This window comes from Triturus cristatus, chromosome 6 (genome assembly GCF_964204655.1).
Source record: "Triturus cristatus chromosome 6, aTriCri1.1, whole genome shotgun sequence".
Taxonomy (NCBI): Eukaryota; Metazoa; Chordata; class Amphibia; order Caudata; family Salamandridae; genus Triturus; species Triturus cristatus.
This window is the reverse complement of record NC_140589.1, coordinates 347844625-347861110: the sequence shown is the minus strand read 5'-3', so window position 1 is coordinate 347861110 and position 16486 is coordinate 347844625. Positions and strand designations below refer to the sequence as shown.

General features: G+C 43.2%; 1 protein-coding gene across 7 annotated transcripts in view; it reads right to left on the bottom strand.

Moving 5' to 3' along the window:
• The window catches only part of KIDINS220 (kinase D interacting substrate 220), a 1251292-nt gene that overhangs the window by 1037546 nt on the left and 197260 nt on the right, over window positions 1-16486 (bottom strand). For all 7 annotated transcript variants that reach the window (XM_085610740.1, XM_085610741.1, XM_085610744.1 and 4 more), the window contains exon 3: window positions 8453-8551. In XM_085610740.1, the coding sequence (XP_085466866.1) occupies window positions 8453-8551 (99 nt within the window). The remainder of the gene's footprint in view (window positions 1-8452; window positions 8552-16486) is intronic.

Sequence of the window (16486 nt, the reverse complement as noted above, 5' to 3'; positions counted from 1 at the left end):
TTTGGGGGAACTTGGTGTTTTTGCCCTCTTTGGGGATAACTATAATATTCGCTTCGGACATGGTATTTGAGACCATCCCTGTCCCCTTGCAATGGTTAAAAACGTTTTTCATAGTTGGCTGAAGTAGGGTTATGAAAGTTTTATAGAAGGTGGCTGTGTATCCATCCGGCCCGGGTGCCTTATTAGCTTTGAGAGACTTAACTGCCATCTCAATTTCGGCTGAACTAATCTTTCCCTAAAGTGAGAGCGTCTTCTGACGTTATTTTTTGGAGGTTTAATCTGTTAAGGTAATCGGTGCAGCCCTTTTCGTCCAGTGTTTGGTCTTTATTGTAGAGCTCCTGGTAGAATACACTAAATGTGCGTAGAATTTCTTTATGTTGTTTGTGTGTGATGGTATGCGAGTCTGTGATTGCGGAGATGGTATGCTGTCTTTGTTTGTGTTTTAGATAGGATGCCAGGATTTTCCCAGCTTTGTTGGCCTCGCATAGGTTTATTGCTTTAAATTTGTTTATCCACAGACCTGCTCTCTCGCTCAGAATTCTGTTGAATTCGTATTTCTTCTTTGTGAGTTCTGTAAGGACCCCTACGTTCTTGGAGTCTGAGATATGTGCTGCCTCTAGTCTTTGGATGTCTGATTCTAGTTGGTCCAACTGGGCCTTAGCGTTCTTGTTCATCTTGCCTTTAAAGTCCATAATAGTCCCCCTAACTGTGGCTTTCAAAGCATCCCACATGTTTTTTGGGTCCGTGTCTGTAGTGTCATTAAAGTTAATGTATTCTTTTATGGCCATCTCTATTTTAGTTCTGTTGCTTTGCTCTGTCACCACATCACTGTTGAATCTCCATCTACGAGGATGATCCTCGTTGTGGCGTCCACTTAGTAGGAGGCTGATACAGGAATGGTCTGAGATAGTTCTTGTGGCTATGTCCGTATGCTCTATTAGGTGGGTGTGTGTGCCTGAGATCAGTATGTAGTCAATTCTGCTGTATGAGTTGTGTGGGTTTGAGTAAAAAGTGTAATCTCTCGTGTCCGGGTGCTGAAGTCTCCAGGTGTCTTTCAGATTGAATCTGGTACATACATTTTTGAGTACTATGTGCCCCCCCCCCCCCCCGGGGGTAGTGTATGGCACTGTGATTGTCTGTCTATAGTGTAATCTAACGCCATGTTGAAGTCACCTGCCATCACTGTTAGGTCATTTTGTGGGAGTGCCTCCAACCTACCCGAGATGCTGTCCCAGAAGGCGGAGTCATCTGTGTTTGGTCCGTATATGTTGATTGCATGAATGTTTTCATCCCCCCTTTTCAGCTGTGTTAATAGGATTCTCCCTTCTAAATCGCATTGATGATCTTCTATACTTATCTTGGAGTTCCTATTTATCAAGGTGATTACTCCTCGCTTCTTACCTACTGCCGGAAAGCAAGCCATCTGGCCAACCCATCTCGCCCTAATCCGTTCTGCATCGTCCAGGGATAGCCTAGTCTCCTGTAGGAGAAAGATGTCCGCTTTAGTTTTAGCTAAGTAGTCAAGTATTTTTTTCCTTTTAACTGGGTGATTGAGGCCTTTAACATTTAGGGAGACGATCTTTAAGTTGGACGTTAATGAATTCTTAGGGTTAGATGTCATTTTATGAAGCTAGGAAACGGTTGAATAGTCAAGGCCGTGTTCATTCTCCGTATGATAATACTCCTGCTCTTTCTGGGACTTCGTGAATGTGTTTTCTGTCTCAAACTTCTTCGTGCCCACACCCCCGCTCCCTCCTGTGACCTGGTTTCAATCTCCACAATGCGTGCAGAAGTGTAGGTGGAAAGTTTAAAAGAGAAAAGGGTACAGAGGGTAGAAACTAAGCATGAGTGCCTGACAAACAATACTAACATGACATAAAAAAGACTAAACCCCCCCCCCCCAAAACCCTCCCCACCTCCCCCCGCATCCTACACCTAGAATTCTGGACGTGCGACAGCAAAGATCCAGCTCAGTTTCCCCTGGGATGAAAATATGGAACCGTGTACACATGCATCTGTGGCATTAATCGCCCTAGCGTCAAAAGCTACTTGCAAATTATTTAGCATGCTACTCTATTCACCGTCAATGATCTTAGAAAGGATATTAGTGATTATGTTGTTCTCTTATAACTTATCAGCTTGATTTGTCCCTGCAAAGTTTTGTTCAAGGATGTGCTCTGTTAGTGCTCCAAAAGCGGTGCGTCCGTTTTATGATCCAAGTTCAGGGCCTTCCCTGAGTTAGTTTCAGCCGTCTGGCCCTTGAGGTAGAAAAGTGTACGGAAGTAGCGACCTGTCTGAGGTAAATGGTGAGGTGAGGTAGATGGATGTTTGCATAGTAGTGGAGGAAGACTACAATGCCAGAAATTTGGAGATGATATACCTTTACTCATTTCCCACCAGTTCTGGTGAGGCTCTCCTCTTGTTCGCGCTTGCTTGGGAGAAATCCATTTCTTGCGGAGTCGGACCTTGTATATAGCTGGACAGGTCATTGGGGTCTTCGAAGATGTGCGTTCTGCCCATGTCTGTGATTCTGAATTTTGTAGGGCTTATGAATGAGAAGAGGATGTTTTCCTTCCTTAGACTGTCTCTTTGGGCCAGAAAACGTTTCCTTATGTCCACTGTGTGTTTGGAGTAGTCCTGGGTGAGAATGATTTTTTTGTCCGTTCCACAGCAGATTCTGTTTTCTCCTGGCCACTGCGAAGATGGTTTCGGTATGCTGTAATCTCAGAGGCTTGCATATTATGGGGCGCGGTGTAGCCATATTTGATGATCTGTAGGCTGGAACTCTGTAAGCGTTGTCTAGCTCCAACGGCAGGTCAAACTTTAAGTTAGTAAGTTTAGGGATCATGTCCTGTATGAAAGCAATGCATGACCCACTTTTCTCCTCTTCCCCCTCGGAGACCCCTAGTATTCTGATGTTCCCCCTTCTGTTGCAGTCGTCTAACTCTGCTGTTTGTCTTCGGAGCATTGCTGTAGTTTTGGAAAGTTCTAGCAAAGCCTTGTTTGCCTTTTGCTCGCTATCCTCCACATCACTCACCCTCTGTTCTACTTCTGTTAGTCTATTGTTCGCTGCATGTATGCCCGCTCTGACTGCAGCCATTTCCAGCTGGATAGTATCCGTGGTTTGCTTGGTCGGTTTAGCTAGGTCATGTACTTCCGCTAGTTTTTTTTAAAAATCATGTCCAGCGCGCTGTTGATGTCTAGTCTTTGTTTGATAGGGGATTCCAGAGTGTCACTCTTATTCTTTTTGGGCTGCCACATAAGTTTCCCGTCATTACCAGCCATAGCTGCCAGCCCTCTCTTCTCCTGCTGTGGGCTGAGCCTTCCTCTGACCTTCCGCTCTATGTTGGTTCTCTTGTGGTCCTCCTTTGTTGGTACTAAAATATCACTTTTGACTTTCCTCGATTGTCGGCACAGTTTTTCTAAGCCGCAGGGTCGATGTTGGGCTTGGCGTTCTTGCCGTCTGCGCTTCTACCAAAAGATCTCTGGACCACTCTGTACACTGTATGATGGATTTGAGCCGGCTGGCCTACGCAAGTGAGCTGGTTGCTCTTATTCTTTAGACCACCTTGATCTTTTTATTGTATTATTGAAGCTTGGATGGTACTAGTTCCTCCACGTTATGTAACCCCCTGAGTTTGTAACGCTCACCTCATGCTCACCATGACATATCTTATTTAGCCCTTTACTTAGAGATAAAGCGCAGTGGCGCTTTACCTAGGCACGCACTAGTATGGTATTATCTCGTCCGTGATGGAAAAAGTTGGAGTCTATCAGACTCTGTGAGTTTTGTGAGGTTTTGTATGAGGCGCTATGGGGGTTTGTCTTTAGCTTGCTCGTTTCCCAGTATTCAGCATGCGGCGGTTTGTTATTATTATTTTCAGTCCGAGTGGCTGGGGTATGTTATTGCTGACTTTTTCATTTTCACTCTGGTTGTTACGTTACTTTCCGATCTCCCCCTTGCGCGAGGCTCCTCAGACACTTTGATCTCTTTGGGCTAGGTTGTGTTGGCCCTCCGCTGTATGTTTCCACAAGCTGTAAGATGCCGCAATCCCTCCCACTATGCTGAGCGTGCGCTGGCCAGGAGCTTGTATAGGTCCAAATTGCTTGTCTGGCGTAACCTAAGATGGCGGCGCAAACAATATGAGGCGGCGGCTATAGGGTGCACTTTCGATTTCGTTACTTTTTTTATTTGTTTGCACACTCCGGTTGTTACGTTACTTTCCGATCTCCCCCTTGCGCGAGGCTCCTCAGACACTTTGGTCTCTTTGGGCAAGGTTGTGTTGGCCCTCCGCTGTATGTTTCCACAAGCTGTAAGATGCCGCAATCCCTCCCGCTATGCTGAGCGTGCGCTGGCCAGGAGCTTGTACAATCCAATCTGCTTGTCTGGCGTAACCTAAGATGGTGGCGCAAACAATATGAGGCCGCGGCTATAGGGTGCACTTTCAAATTTTGTTTCCTTTTTTTATTTTTTTTGCACACGCACGAAACTCGTTAGATCTCGTGCATGGAGGTACAACGTTGGCAAAAACCGTGCTTGCATTTTACCCTAAGCTGCCCCGTTCGCTTTTTCGCAGATCCTTGATCGCTGCACTCCTGATATATGCAGAGTTGTTTGTCAGCTCTCTCAAGATGGCGGCCCCCATCCACCAGTATCAGTTTCAGTTTTGTTCTGGGTGGATTATCGATCTTCTACTCCCCCCGGCCTCTTACAGTGAGTACCGCCATCTCCGTGATACTACACGGGAGGCCCCCCAGCACTAACCTTAGGTGAGTTAGCTGCTGGACTCTCTGCGAGTGTGGTTAAACTTCAGGTATCGGCTATGGGGGGGTTTCAGTTAGCGGGCACCTTCTTGGATCTTCTTTCTCCTTCGTACTGGGAGTTTCTTTCTTCCCTGATTTCCTTCTCCTTGTCGGCGGGCTGGTTATTATAAGCGGATCAGCTTCTCCCCCGATCGTTCCGACGTCCTATGGTATATCCTTTTTTTTTGTTTATCAGCACATGTAACTTCTTTTATGTTGCTCTCTCCCAGGTTCAGCGGAGCGCTTGAATCAGGCGCCTGCACCCATTGCCGTCCAAGCCACGCCCCTCCTGTGTATGCTCTTTAATATTAGTATTTGGAGTACTGTTTTCCCTGCAAGAGAAGCGTTTTGTATACATGTTGATAAATACTACTTTGCCCTCCTCCTAAACATATCAATTGGTACTCTAGCTCTCATAAAAAGAACACTGGAGAGGTCTATTAAAAATGTTTTTTTAAAGATATTATATTAGACATGTGCTGTTGGATATTCTGAAGTTGAAATAGATGGTCACATCGGAGCCCTGAAACTTGGAATTGGACTGGGTGGTTTTGGGTTTTACTTTCTGCTTAGGGTTGGAGAATTTTGATAGTTCTGTTTGTAATAATAGCTATTATTTTCTCCTGCAATTTGTGCGTTCATTATGACCTAATGCTCTGTTCCCTTTGTGCTCCTGCTTATACCTTATATATACTCGTTCAATGAAATGTTTAGAATATAAATGCCCACCTTGCAATGGATCAGGATATTAATGAATTTTTTAGAATAAATGTGCAAAATATTTTCTATATTCCTTTCCGGATCATAGGGATGTCTTCAGCTAATGTTAAAAGGGCCGTCTGTGGATCTAGCAGAAATCGCTGTTAGCATGAGCTGAAGCCATCTTGGTTGTGGCAGTCATTTTAGTTAGCCATGTGCTGGCCATGTGCTTCTTGTCTCTTTACTGTTGCCTGCTCTTCTGTTCTACTTGAGTCATCAGTTACAGTTAACTCCTTCAGCACTGGGCCAGAGCAATGTATGATCAGAAAGCCCTGTAGCTGCTAAAATACACCTGTTTTAGAATAGACCTGTCAGGCTGTTTCTACTGATGCAAGGAGAAATGTCTCCCCTCCCACTTTGTTGAGCAAGCACTTTTTGTATACCCATGTTAGTCAATTCCTATTCTTGTATGTGCCAGTACCTCCCCTTGGTCTCATGCCGACAATGCAACTAATGCATATATAAGCACCATGGTTTCTGTACTCCTTGGACTACCTCATACAGTGGCCTGGGAGTACCATATTGACGTACTCTCTCTCATGAGAGGTTAATAAATCTATTTCTTTGATATTACAGCTTCCGTGCCAATGTCTATTTTGTTAGTCTAAGGACTTAAGTACAAAAAAGGGCGAACAAGTGCACCAGTGGGCCCCTGAAAAGGCTCACTTCCACACACTCACCCTGCTTGAAGCATGCCAGTTCTAGAATAGAACTATGTTATATGGCGAAACAAGAATACAACACATCTCCTTTTCCCAAATAACCAACAACAAAAAAAGTGAATGAATAACATCAAATTAAACATACAGACACATATTCATAACATCAATTCCCTAAACGTTATAATTATATACATCCATGACCATATTTGTCTGGATTAAATATACTCGACTAAAAAGCAAGGGTGAGGTTACCTATTTAGACATCACATAATCTGTCAACCTCACAGATAACTTCTTTTGGCGATCACCTCTTCGGCACATTCCTTCTTGTAGCATGAGTTGATTGCATTTCCTTGCAGATGTTTGCACCCCATTTAATTCCAAAACCTCCCTCTCATTACACCTGACAACTATACTCAAATGAATTTTTTTTTCACCTTCCAGTATCACTGTGAATTTATTAACTTCAACAACTTTTCTAGGTATGGACCATTTTGATGTACCTTTTATCACACCTTCCAACGGTCTAACACGCACCCAATCCCAAGCCCTCACTTCCAATGCTCTTCTATCCTCTCGACCAACACCATATTTCTCCTATTGTTCTCGCACAGTATGTTACATCTTAGACACATCCACCCCGGGTGCTTTTCCTTTACACATCCAATTGGGCACTGCCTTAGAGCATGGCATGCGACCCCATAACAGTTGAAAATGTGACACCTCTGTGGTGGATTGCGAGGTGGTTCTGTAACTACAAATACATTTTTTATGACATCCTTCCAATCAAGACTATTCTGAACTGCCAACTGTAAATTCTTTCCCAACACCCTGTTAAACCTTTCCTTCCCCTGGTCTATTTTCATAGGAATGCCCAATCGCAGTTTTCCTACGTTTCACTCCATTCAGAACGAGATATTCAAACTCACCAGACACAGATTGTGGGCCATTACCCATCACTACTTCCTCTGGATACCATCTCTACAGAATATGTCCTCACAAAATTCCACAATCATTGTAGAATTCACATCACTCACTAAAGCTACTTCTGGCCATTTCGAAACATAAAAAATCACAAGGAGGGACAGAGGACAGATAATGGTCCAGCACATGTGCCCTCAGGAATGTAGTTATGCATGAAGGTGTGCAGTTCCTGTAGGAAGGTCGGTCAGGGAATGCCTGCCTGAAGGATCAAGTCAGAGGGATCCGATCCTTCAGGAGCAAGAGCCCTCACACACCCCAAGGGGTGTCATGCTTTATCATAGGGCAGCTCCTCGTTGGGCCGGCGCTGCAATGCCCAACGGGCCCCGAAGGGGGCACTTTGTCCCACTGTGAAGTATGAGTATGAAGGTAAGGGTGCAGTGAACGAGTAAAGTGGTAAGTTTAAAAATAACTCCTAGGGAATTATAAATAACATTTGTAATATGTAAGACCCTAGGTTATGTTACGTGGGGTGTGTGAGGGCTCTTGTTCCTGAAGGATAATAGCCCTATGACTTGATCCTTTCAGGCAGGTATTCCCTGACCATTACATTTTTTTTTTTTTTTTTGTGTATTGGTTTGTGAACTAAAAAAAGTATCATTATTTCTGCATTTGTTTAATGAATGTTTGTTTCTGTGTCCCCAAATAATCCACTTTTCAAGTATACACCCTTGTAGTTTCCAGTGTGAAAATGCACCCATCACTGGTTGTACTTGAGACATTTACACAGTAAAGAAGAAATACATCTTTATTGCTCTTGCTGCCCATCAGTGAACGTCTTGGTGGAGCCTATTAATAATGTGGTTTAGGTGCAATTTTGACACGGTCTCCTCGCTAATATTATAAAGTGGATATGCAAAACTGGCCAGCTGCAAAGCACCATATGCAGCACATACGAAGGGATACTTGACAGGTCTGAAAACATTGTGTCCACATATCTATTGGGACACACAGAAACTGAGGTTAACCCTGATGAAACTTCTGCAGCTCTCTAGAGGACTCCCTGCTGTTACATCAAACATTCATACCACAATATATCAGCATTGCACTAGTTATTTGGGCACAGGCCAAGTATTTTTAATGTTGTATATTAAAACATCCAGCTCGGCACTAAAAGTTATGCTCAGGAGCCTTCTGTTTATTGATGTTGTTAAGGAACAAGTTTGTGTCTCCCTGCAAAGAGTCAAACACAGCTGCCAAGCTTCAAAGTACATGAGATTTCTAAAAATAAAAAAAACAATACTTACTATGTCATCTAGATTACAGTTGGCACCTTTGCTGAGCAGCTCTTGCACCATCTCCAAATTGCCTTGTTCGGCAGCTAACATGAGGGGAGTCTGCCCATTCTAAAAACGTGTAAACAAGAAAAGTACAGTTGTAAAAACACACAATTAAGTATGTTCTTCATGGACAAACCCAATTGTTTTACTATATTAACTATTTTTTCACTCATATACACAGCTGTTCTCAAAATTCAGCAATGATGTAGACAAACTTGAATGATTCCCCATACATTCTCAGGCTGTGAAAAGATGATGGTTGCCTCTCACGCTTCTTAGACACCACCTTTTCGGGTTATCCAAACCTTCTATGGTCTACGCACTACTGCAACAGATACCATCATGATAGGTTTTCGGGGTCACGACCAACACATTTCAGGTGTGCATATTTCTTCTGTTTGGATACAGGGATAGACTGTAAGAAATAGGAATGTCAAATACCAGAAATGAACATTTCTGGTAGCAGGTTTCTCCAAAAGGGTGTTTGTTTGCCCGAAAGAACATTATGTATTACAATTATGAGGATACCAACCCCTATTTAATGTAAAGTTTAGGGCTGTAGATAAACTCTCATTCCATAAACATGGATAGAAGATGAGAGGAAACAGACTAGCCACATGGAAAATTTTCACACACAACCCAAGGATAAAGTTACCTTTACTCCTAACCAGTAAGCTGTTTTCCAATAATCAACTTTGCTGGCACCCTTTCATCAAAAGACAGGACTGGAAATATATTTGAAAGGAGTTACTTCAGAGGTTCCTCACTGGTATCGCACAAGGATGCATAATTCATTCTCTCCATATATGTTCACTCTCCCAAAGTCCATTACTGTCAAAAGGAATCAAGCAATCACTGCATATTTTGTTAACGAGCATGAGGTGGGTGGGAAGGCATTGATTATGATAAACAGCAACACACCAGTAGTAACAGAGGTATATGAAACAGAACTGTATCATACTTTTATATCCTTGCTTCTTTAAATACTTAACTTTGTGGGTAGATTCAAAAACTGGACATGGGTAAGAGAGGAGGAGGAGAAGGCAGTAGAAAGCAGGTTAGGCCTGAGCAAAGAGGCTCTGTAGAATTTAATATCAAAACATAATATCATTCTGCGAGGAACCCTCATGTTGGCAATATCAGTGTGGGTTAGCCCATGCATCCATCTGGCATATGTTTTAGAGGAGGGAGCCTGGAAAATGGCCAGTGGTTCCCAAGTGTCGAGTGGGGGTGGTTGCATATGTGGTGGCGGTGGAACATAATAAAATGGTACCGGGTACATCGGTGAGCCATTATGTGGTCTCCATCCTCTTCCTTGACCATATCCCATTCTGTTACTTCTCCTTCCTCTGTTCCCATTGGCTCCTGAGCTAGAGTCTGCACTATTCGCTCATGTGTCGAATAAGTCCATGTCCGGATAAGCATTTGGCATAACTATTATGTTGCTCAACCAAGTCACACGTTTTCTCACATCTTCGCAGAGAGTGGCTACAGGCGTTCTATCCCCCCCCCCCCGGTGGACTCATGATGCCAGATTTAGGGACTATACATGTATGTGATGCATTTTATACCTATTTTATTTCATGTCCTAGACAACTATGTTTAATTTCTGCTTTTTGTCCTCGATATCTATGTTTTGTCATGTGCTCAGTGTAATTGTTTGTGTGTCACAAGTTTTTGGTTGCACTAGAAGTGTCCACCTCGATGAATGTTTACAATTCATCACGAGTTTCACACAGAGTTTATTAAAGAGTAGACACAATGTACCTGAAAACTTCCAACAGTGTCTGTATAGAGTTAGAAATATAGCCAGAGATCCTGGCTGACAAACCTTCCCAATATGTAGTCACAGATCATCCAGGCATAATACCATAATGGTGCTATATGTATATTTACTCTCCTTAGCATGAAAATGGTTTGCAGCTACAGTGTTTAACAGCAGTGGTATCAGGAAGTAGATGTCCTTGTCCTGATGAAAAGCCGTGGGGTAGGGTTTGAAACATGGAGACACTTATAAACTCAGTAACCTAATTCCATTGAGTCTTACTTTTTACCCGTTTTTTAACCATACCAACTAGAGGTGCGAATAAAGAATATTTTTCCAACTAGGCAGGTATTTTATAAATTTCCACGCAAAAAACCACTCCTAGTTTTTACCATCTATATTCATCTACTATATTACACCTATAAGTGCTCCCACGTAACTCGTAGGTCGCAGCACACCCTGTTCGGAATTAGAACGGGAAGAACCTAATGATGAAGCATGCCACCAAGGGGAAACCCTGGTGGCTGAGGGTTATCTAAAGAAAATATTCTGTTTTCTAACTGGATGTGGAGATCATGTCCATGATCGATGAATGGGCTCTTTTTGTTTGTTGACAATATTGGTAGGCAGACGAGTCCCTCGGTTTCCTTCCTCCCCCCCCCCTCCCCCCCTTTGTTCTGAAATATTGAGTGAACCCTCACCAATCTGGACCTACACACTTGCAACTAAATTGTCAGTGCTAGAAAGACAGCTGTTAGCTCTAGCACATTTACGATGAGAGACCAATCAGATCAACCTAACAAGGCATTAGACACTGTCTTGCAGTTAGCTAGCTCTATCTTACTCTCAAAAGTTAGAGTGACTGCAAGCTCTGAACGAGACAGGTGTTAGGGCCTATCCCCAAAAGACTGGAAAGATGTACAAAGATGCTAGAGTCCTGTGTTCATGTAGGTAGCTCATTTATTAGTAGAAAAGTACAGAGGGTGAGAAGTACCTGTCTAGATGCCGCGCCATGAGCTGAGTAGCTTCCTACTCAGTCTTCCCCTCCAATTGATCTTCACATTCACACATACACATGACGACATGCCTAACATTCCATACAGATCATTCCCAGCTGAGCAGTAGCAGGCCATAAAGGGCATAGAAGAAATCGATCCCACCACACATCTCTCCCTTAAAATGAATACGTAACTGTAGACATGTTAAGCAGCATCCAACACCTCTCCCTCCTCTAAATGATCACAAAACTGAGATATGTATCTGCACATTTAGACTTTAGAGTGAGTAGTAAAAACTCCAACCAGGACCCAATCAAGCTCCATTAAAACCAGCACAGCACACTGTGAACATAATTAGCCTCCAACCAATGTAGGATGAAACATAATGTTGGCTTCACTCATCCCTCTTGTAGGACATTCCATGTAATATACATCACTGAGCCCATCCCTGTTATTGGTCATTCCGTGCATTAAATATCACTGCGCCTGTCCCACTCCTATAGCATTCCATGCACTTTAACTGCCACACCACTAGTGGGACCGTACACTGCACTCACCTCTGTATAGGGCAATCTTTGCACTTCAACTCCCACTCAAGAAATGGGACCATATGCTGCACCAATCCCTTTCATAGGGCAATTTGTGAAATTAAACCCCTGCTCAACCTGTGGGAACACACAATGCTCTCGTCCCTGTCATGAGCCATGTGTTCACTTCAACTCCTACGACACTAGTGGCACCTTGCACTGCACTAATCTCACAATTATGTATTCCATGCAATATACCTTTGCATTCGCCTTGTCCCGGGGCACTCCATGCATTTTACTCTTCAGCATTCACCCTGTCATAGGGAACTCCACACCACATACATCACTAAACTGACCCTGTCCTAGGGCAAAACTGCACTCATCTTATTGAAAAGGGTGCCATGTATTCTACACTTCCACACTGACTCTCTCTTAGGGCACACCATGCTTTTATTATTGTTATAGGGTAACATGGCACTTCCAACTTGTACACCTTGCAGCACCATGTATGTGCTACTCGCCTTTCTCATGAGCCATTCTGTGAATATTGGAATGTACAGTCCCAACTACAAAGTGGGCCATTGTGTACTGCATTCCATGGACATGACACAGCTGCGTGCTCTCATCCCTGTAATAGAGCATTCTGCATTGTGTGTATGCAATCACTTCAAGAAAACAACAATAACCCTAGTGACCACTCTGACACATGACCTTCAACAGGCATTCTTCCTCAAACACAAGAACTACTGTGCTTGGCATTATGCAGTCTCACAAATGACATTTTAGCAGTCTCAATAAAACAGACTTATCAAACAAACAGCACCACCATATAAATACATAGTTGTTCTGTACAGCTAACAGAGTCTTTTAAGATGTGCTGGTTAATATAGAGAACATATTTGTTCTTTTTTCTTTTTCTGAATGACTGCCTAACCATGGAACACATCCATTTTCCTCAGTCTTTAATTGATCTATCGGGCATCTGTAAGGTAGTTAACGCCAAATGTTCTATTGTGCATCTGTAAAGTAGTTAACGCCAAATGTATGCCAACTCTTAAGTACGGCTCATTGATTTTTAAAGACATCTCTGGTTGGTTGGACAAAGTGCAATTAAGATTTTACAGACGTCTAGACAACATCCCGGACGCGGCACCATATTCACAGATACGGCTGGAATTTAGTCTTTATAAGCAATCCATAATGTTGAATGATCGGTTCTTGGGATACTATGTGAAGATCAGGGGTGCATCTCCAGGCTTTCTGAAGGAAATGATAAGGCGAGGTATCCAAGACAAAAAACTAATGTAGGAACCTTACTTGAAAGAGGCAATGGATGCCCTTGATGCCCAGAGCATCCTTGATCACAACTTAACTCCAAAACTTACTGCAAAACTTTTGATTAAAATGACGAAGATACAATCCAAAATTGACGACAAACAAGAACTATCTCGAAAAGCCCATGCCAGTTTAAGTGACCCATTGTACCGTAAGCAGGGAAAGCAGTGTACTTAGCCTGCCCCATTAAACCGGCCGTTAAAAGAAAGACTTGCTTAGGCGGAGATGCGGTCTTATTCCTCTAAAAGGCTATAAATTTGGGCGGTTTACACGGTCTATGGGACAGCACTGCCGCTTATGCAATTATAAGTCTCTCCCACGTAATTTGTGTGTGCCCAGATTTAAAAAAATGTACGATGCTACTGGTTGAAACACCTGTTCCGTAAACTTGACATTAGACAATGCAATATGGCTATCTCTGCATGGCTGAGTGGTGTGAACCTGCAGCTATCTGCTGGATGGGTGAAATTCCTCAAATTTTAATGTTAATGTTATTGACATTTACAGAGTGCAACTGCTACCCGAAGGTGTCCTGGCGCTGTATTTGATGTCCTGCAGTGGCCTGAGCGCGGAGGGGATGCAACTAGTCATTAGACCGTGAACAACCATGTTTAAAGCTACTGAATCTACTGTTGGAGGGGTTTAACTATCTTAACCGTCGAAGAATGCCTAGCTCCCTAATCCACTTTAGTAGGCTGCTGAGGCATTCCAACCAAACGATGATGAAAATTATGTTGCTGCCAGAGGGCACACTGCAGAGAGGCTTTTTGAAGGTTCTCCTTTGTGCATTTTAGCAAAAATAATTTATTAATCATTCCCTCTCTACAGATCTCTTAGTAGTCCCCAAATTGTCTGCGTATGGAGTGGGTTGGTCTTTTCTCTTTATTTGATGACCCTTTTAATCTCATGTGGACATCATCGCATCATCCACTTTAGTGGATCTGGTCGCTTATAGAGTAGAGTGCTGCTAAATTTATCGATTGATTAAGCTATGATTAGCGATTCACTCAGTTTTATCCAGATTGTTTTTATATTGTGATGTTTTAAATAACTTGCTACAATAACATGTTTTATCCTTATCCATCCTTATCCATATCAGTCTTTAATAGTACATCTTTCACTGAAGTAACTAAGTGTCACTAGTTGCTGGTATACGCAGTGAAATAACAGCACACATTTTTGATGAGTGTGCAGAAGGCTAAATTTGTATTTTTGCACACAGAACAAATGCAGGCCTTACTTTAAAGTCACTTGGTCTTAAGTGCAACATGCAAGCTCTCGAAGATGCAGGACACTGCATGAAGATCTGACCTTTGCTTAGAACCCACATCCTGTAAGCCCACAGCATTGTGACCTACCCAGACGTGTGTGCAATTATCACAGAGCTTGTGGTGAATGTTTTGAAAGGGAAGTAAACTGTGCTCTCTTGGAACAGTAATGTTTGGCTTATTGGGCGCCTTTTTCTAGACACTGCAACTGCAGCTGATGGCTGAAACATCCTAAGACCAGCAAAACGTCAGTACTGCAAAGCCAGTTGTATGGTTTGCTAAAGACATCTCGGGGATATTCAGAAAGTTGACCTAGAAATGCATTCTGTTGTTGCTTACCATTGGCTTTGTGGTTTGTAACTCACATTTTCTGGCTTTCTATGTACAGGCTTTACTTGCTTTAGGCTGTCCAGCTCAAGTTGGTCCCACCCGTTGTCAAAACCTTGTTTACTGTATTCTCCAACTAACTCACTTTCTATAAACAGGCCTTCAAATCTTGTTCTTATCTTGTCACATTTGCTATGACATTCACAGAGGTCACATTTTAGGCTGTATCTTTTTAGGGAGCTTGGGGTTTATCTTTCTTTCTCCATCTTCAAAGCAAGAGGATTTATGTGACAATCATGCTGGCTCTGGAGAAGTGCCTAAGGAGGCTTTATCATAAATATTTTTCAAGCACACAACATTTTAAATGTCTGTAAATGAACTGTGCTGAAAATCAAATCAATACACTAGGCGATGAAATTCCCACACATTGTTTGTACACTGTATACTATTTATCAGTAAAACTGTATGGGAGTACAAATGTAATGGGCATTTCAATTGAAGATGTGCTGTCTGTAAAGGCAATACGCTACCATACCAGGCATATTCCATGTTAACCCACTCCACTCTACTCTGCACTACTCCACGTCATTGCACTCTACTCTTCACCACTCCACACTCCCTCACTGCACTCCTCTCTGCACTACTCCACCCTACACCTCCCTATTCTACACCACTCCACTTTACTCTATTCCAATGCACACTACCTCACACTAATCTGCTATGCACCACTGCACTCTACACCACTCCACTTTATGCTACCCTCCTCTGCAAAACTGCACTTTATGCCCTGCACTCTACTCTGTACCTCTCCACTGTATGCTAGTGCACTCTATGCTAATCTCCTATACGCCACTCTAATCTACTCTGCACCACTGCACTCTACTGTGAAACAATCTACTCTACAGCACTTTATGCCACGGCACTCAGCGCTACTCCACTCTGCATCACTCTATGCCAATGCACTCTACACCACTTTGCTCAAAACCAATACACTCTGCCCTAATCTAATCTGCACTACTGCACTCTCCTCTATATCACTGCACTCTACGCCACTCTACTCTGTGCCACTGCAATATACATCACTGCACTCTACAACAATTTACTCTGCAACACTGCGCTCTCCCACTCTACTTCATGCCACTCTATGCCACTGACCTCTGCATCACTCCACTCCAATCCAATCCACTCTAAGCCACTCTAATCTACTCAGCACCACTGCACTCTACTCTACTCTATAGCACTGCATTCTACGCCACTTCACTCTACTCTGAAACAATGTACTATATACCACTGCACTTTATGCCACTCTGTGCCACTTCACTTTGTGCCACTGCAGCCAACGCTGCGCCACTCTATGACACTTTACTCTATGCCACTGCTGTATACGCCACTACTCTATGCCACTGCACTGCACCACTATACTCCAGTTCACTCTACTCTGAAACCATCTACTCTATGCCACTGCACTTTACTCCACTCTAAGCCACTGCCCTCTACGCTGCACCACTCTATGACAGTCTACTCTGCACCACTGCACTTTACCCCAATTCACTCTACACCACTTTAATCAAAACTAATGCACCCTACGCTGTTGAACCTACACCAACTACTCTGCACCACTGCACTTTATCCCACTATACTCTACATTCCTACTATATACCACTGCACTCTATGCCAATGCATGCAATGTGACTCTACGCCACTGTACTCTGCATGACTGCACTCTACGCCATTCTACGCCACTTCACTCTACTCTGAAACAATGTACTATATACCACTGC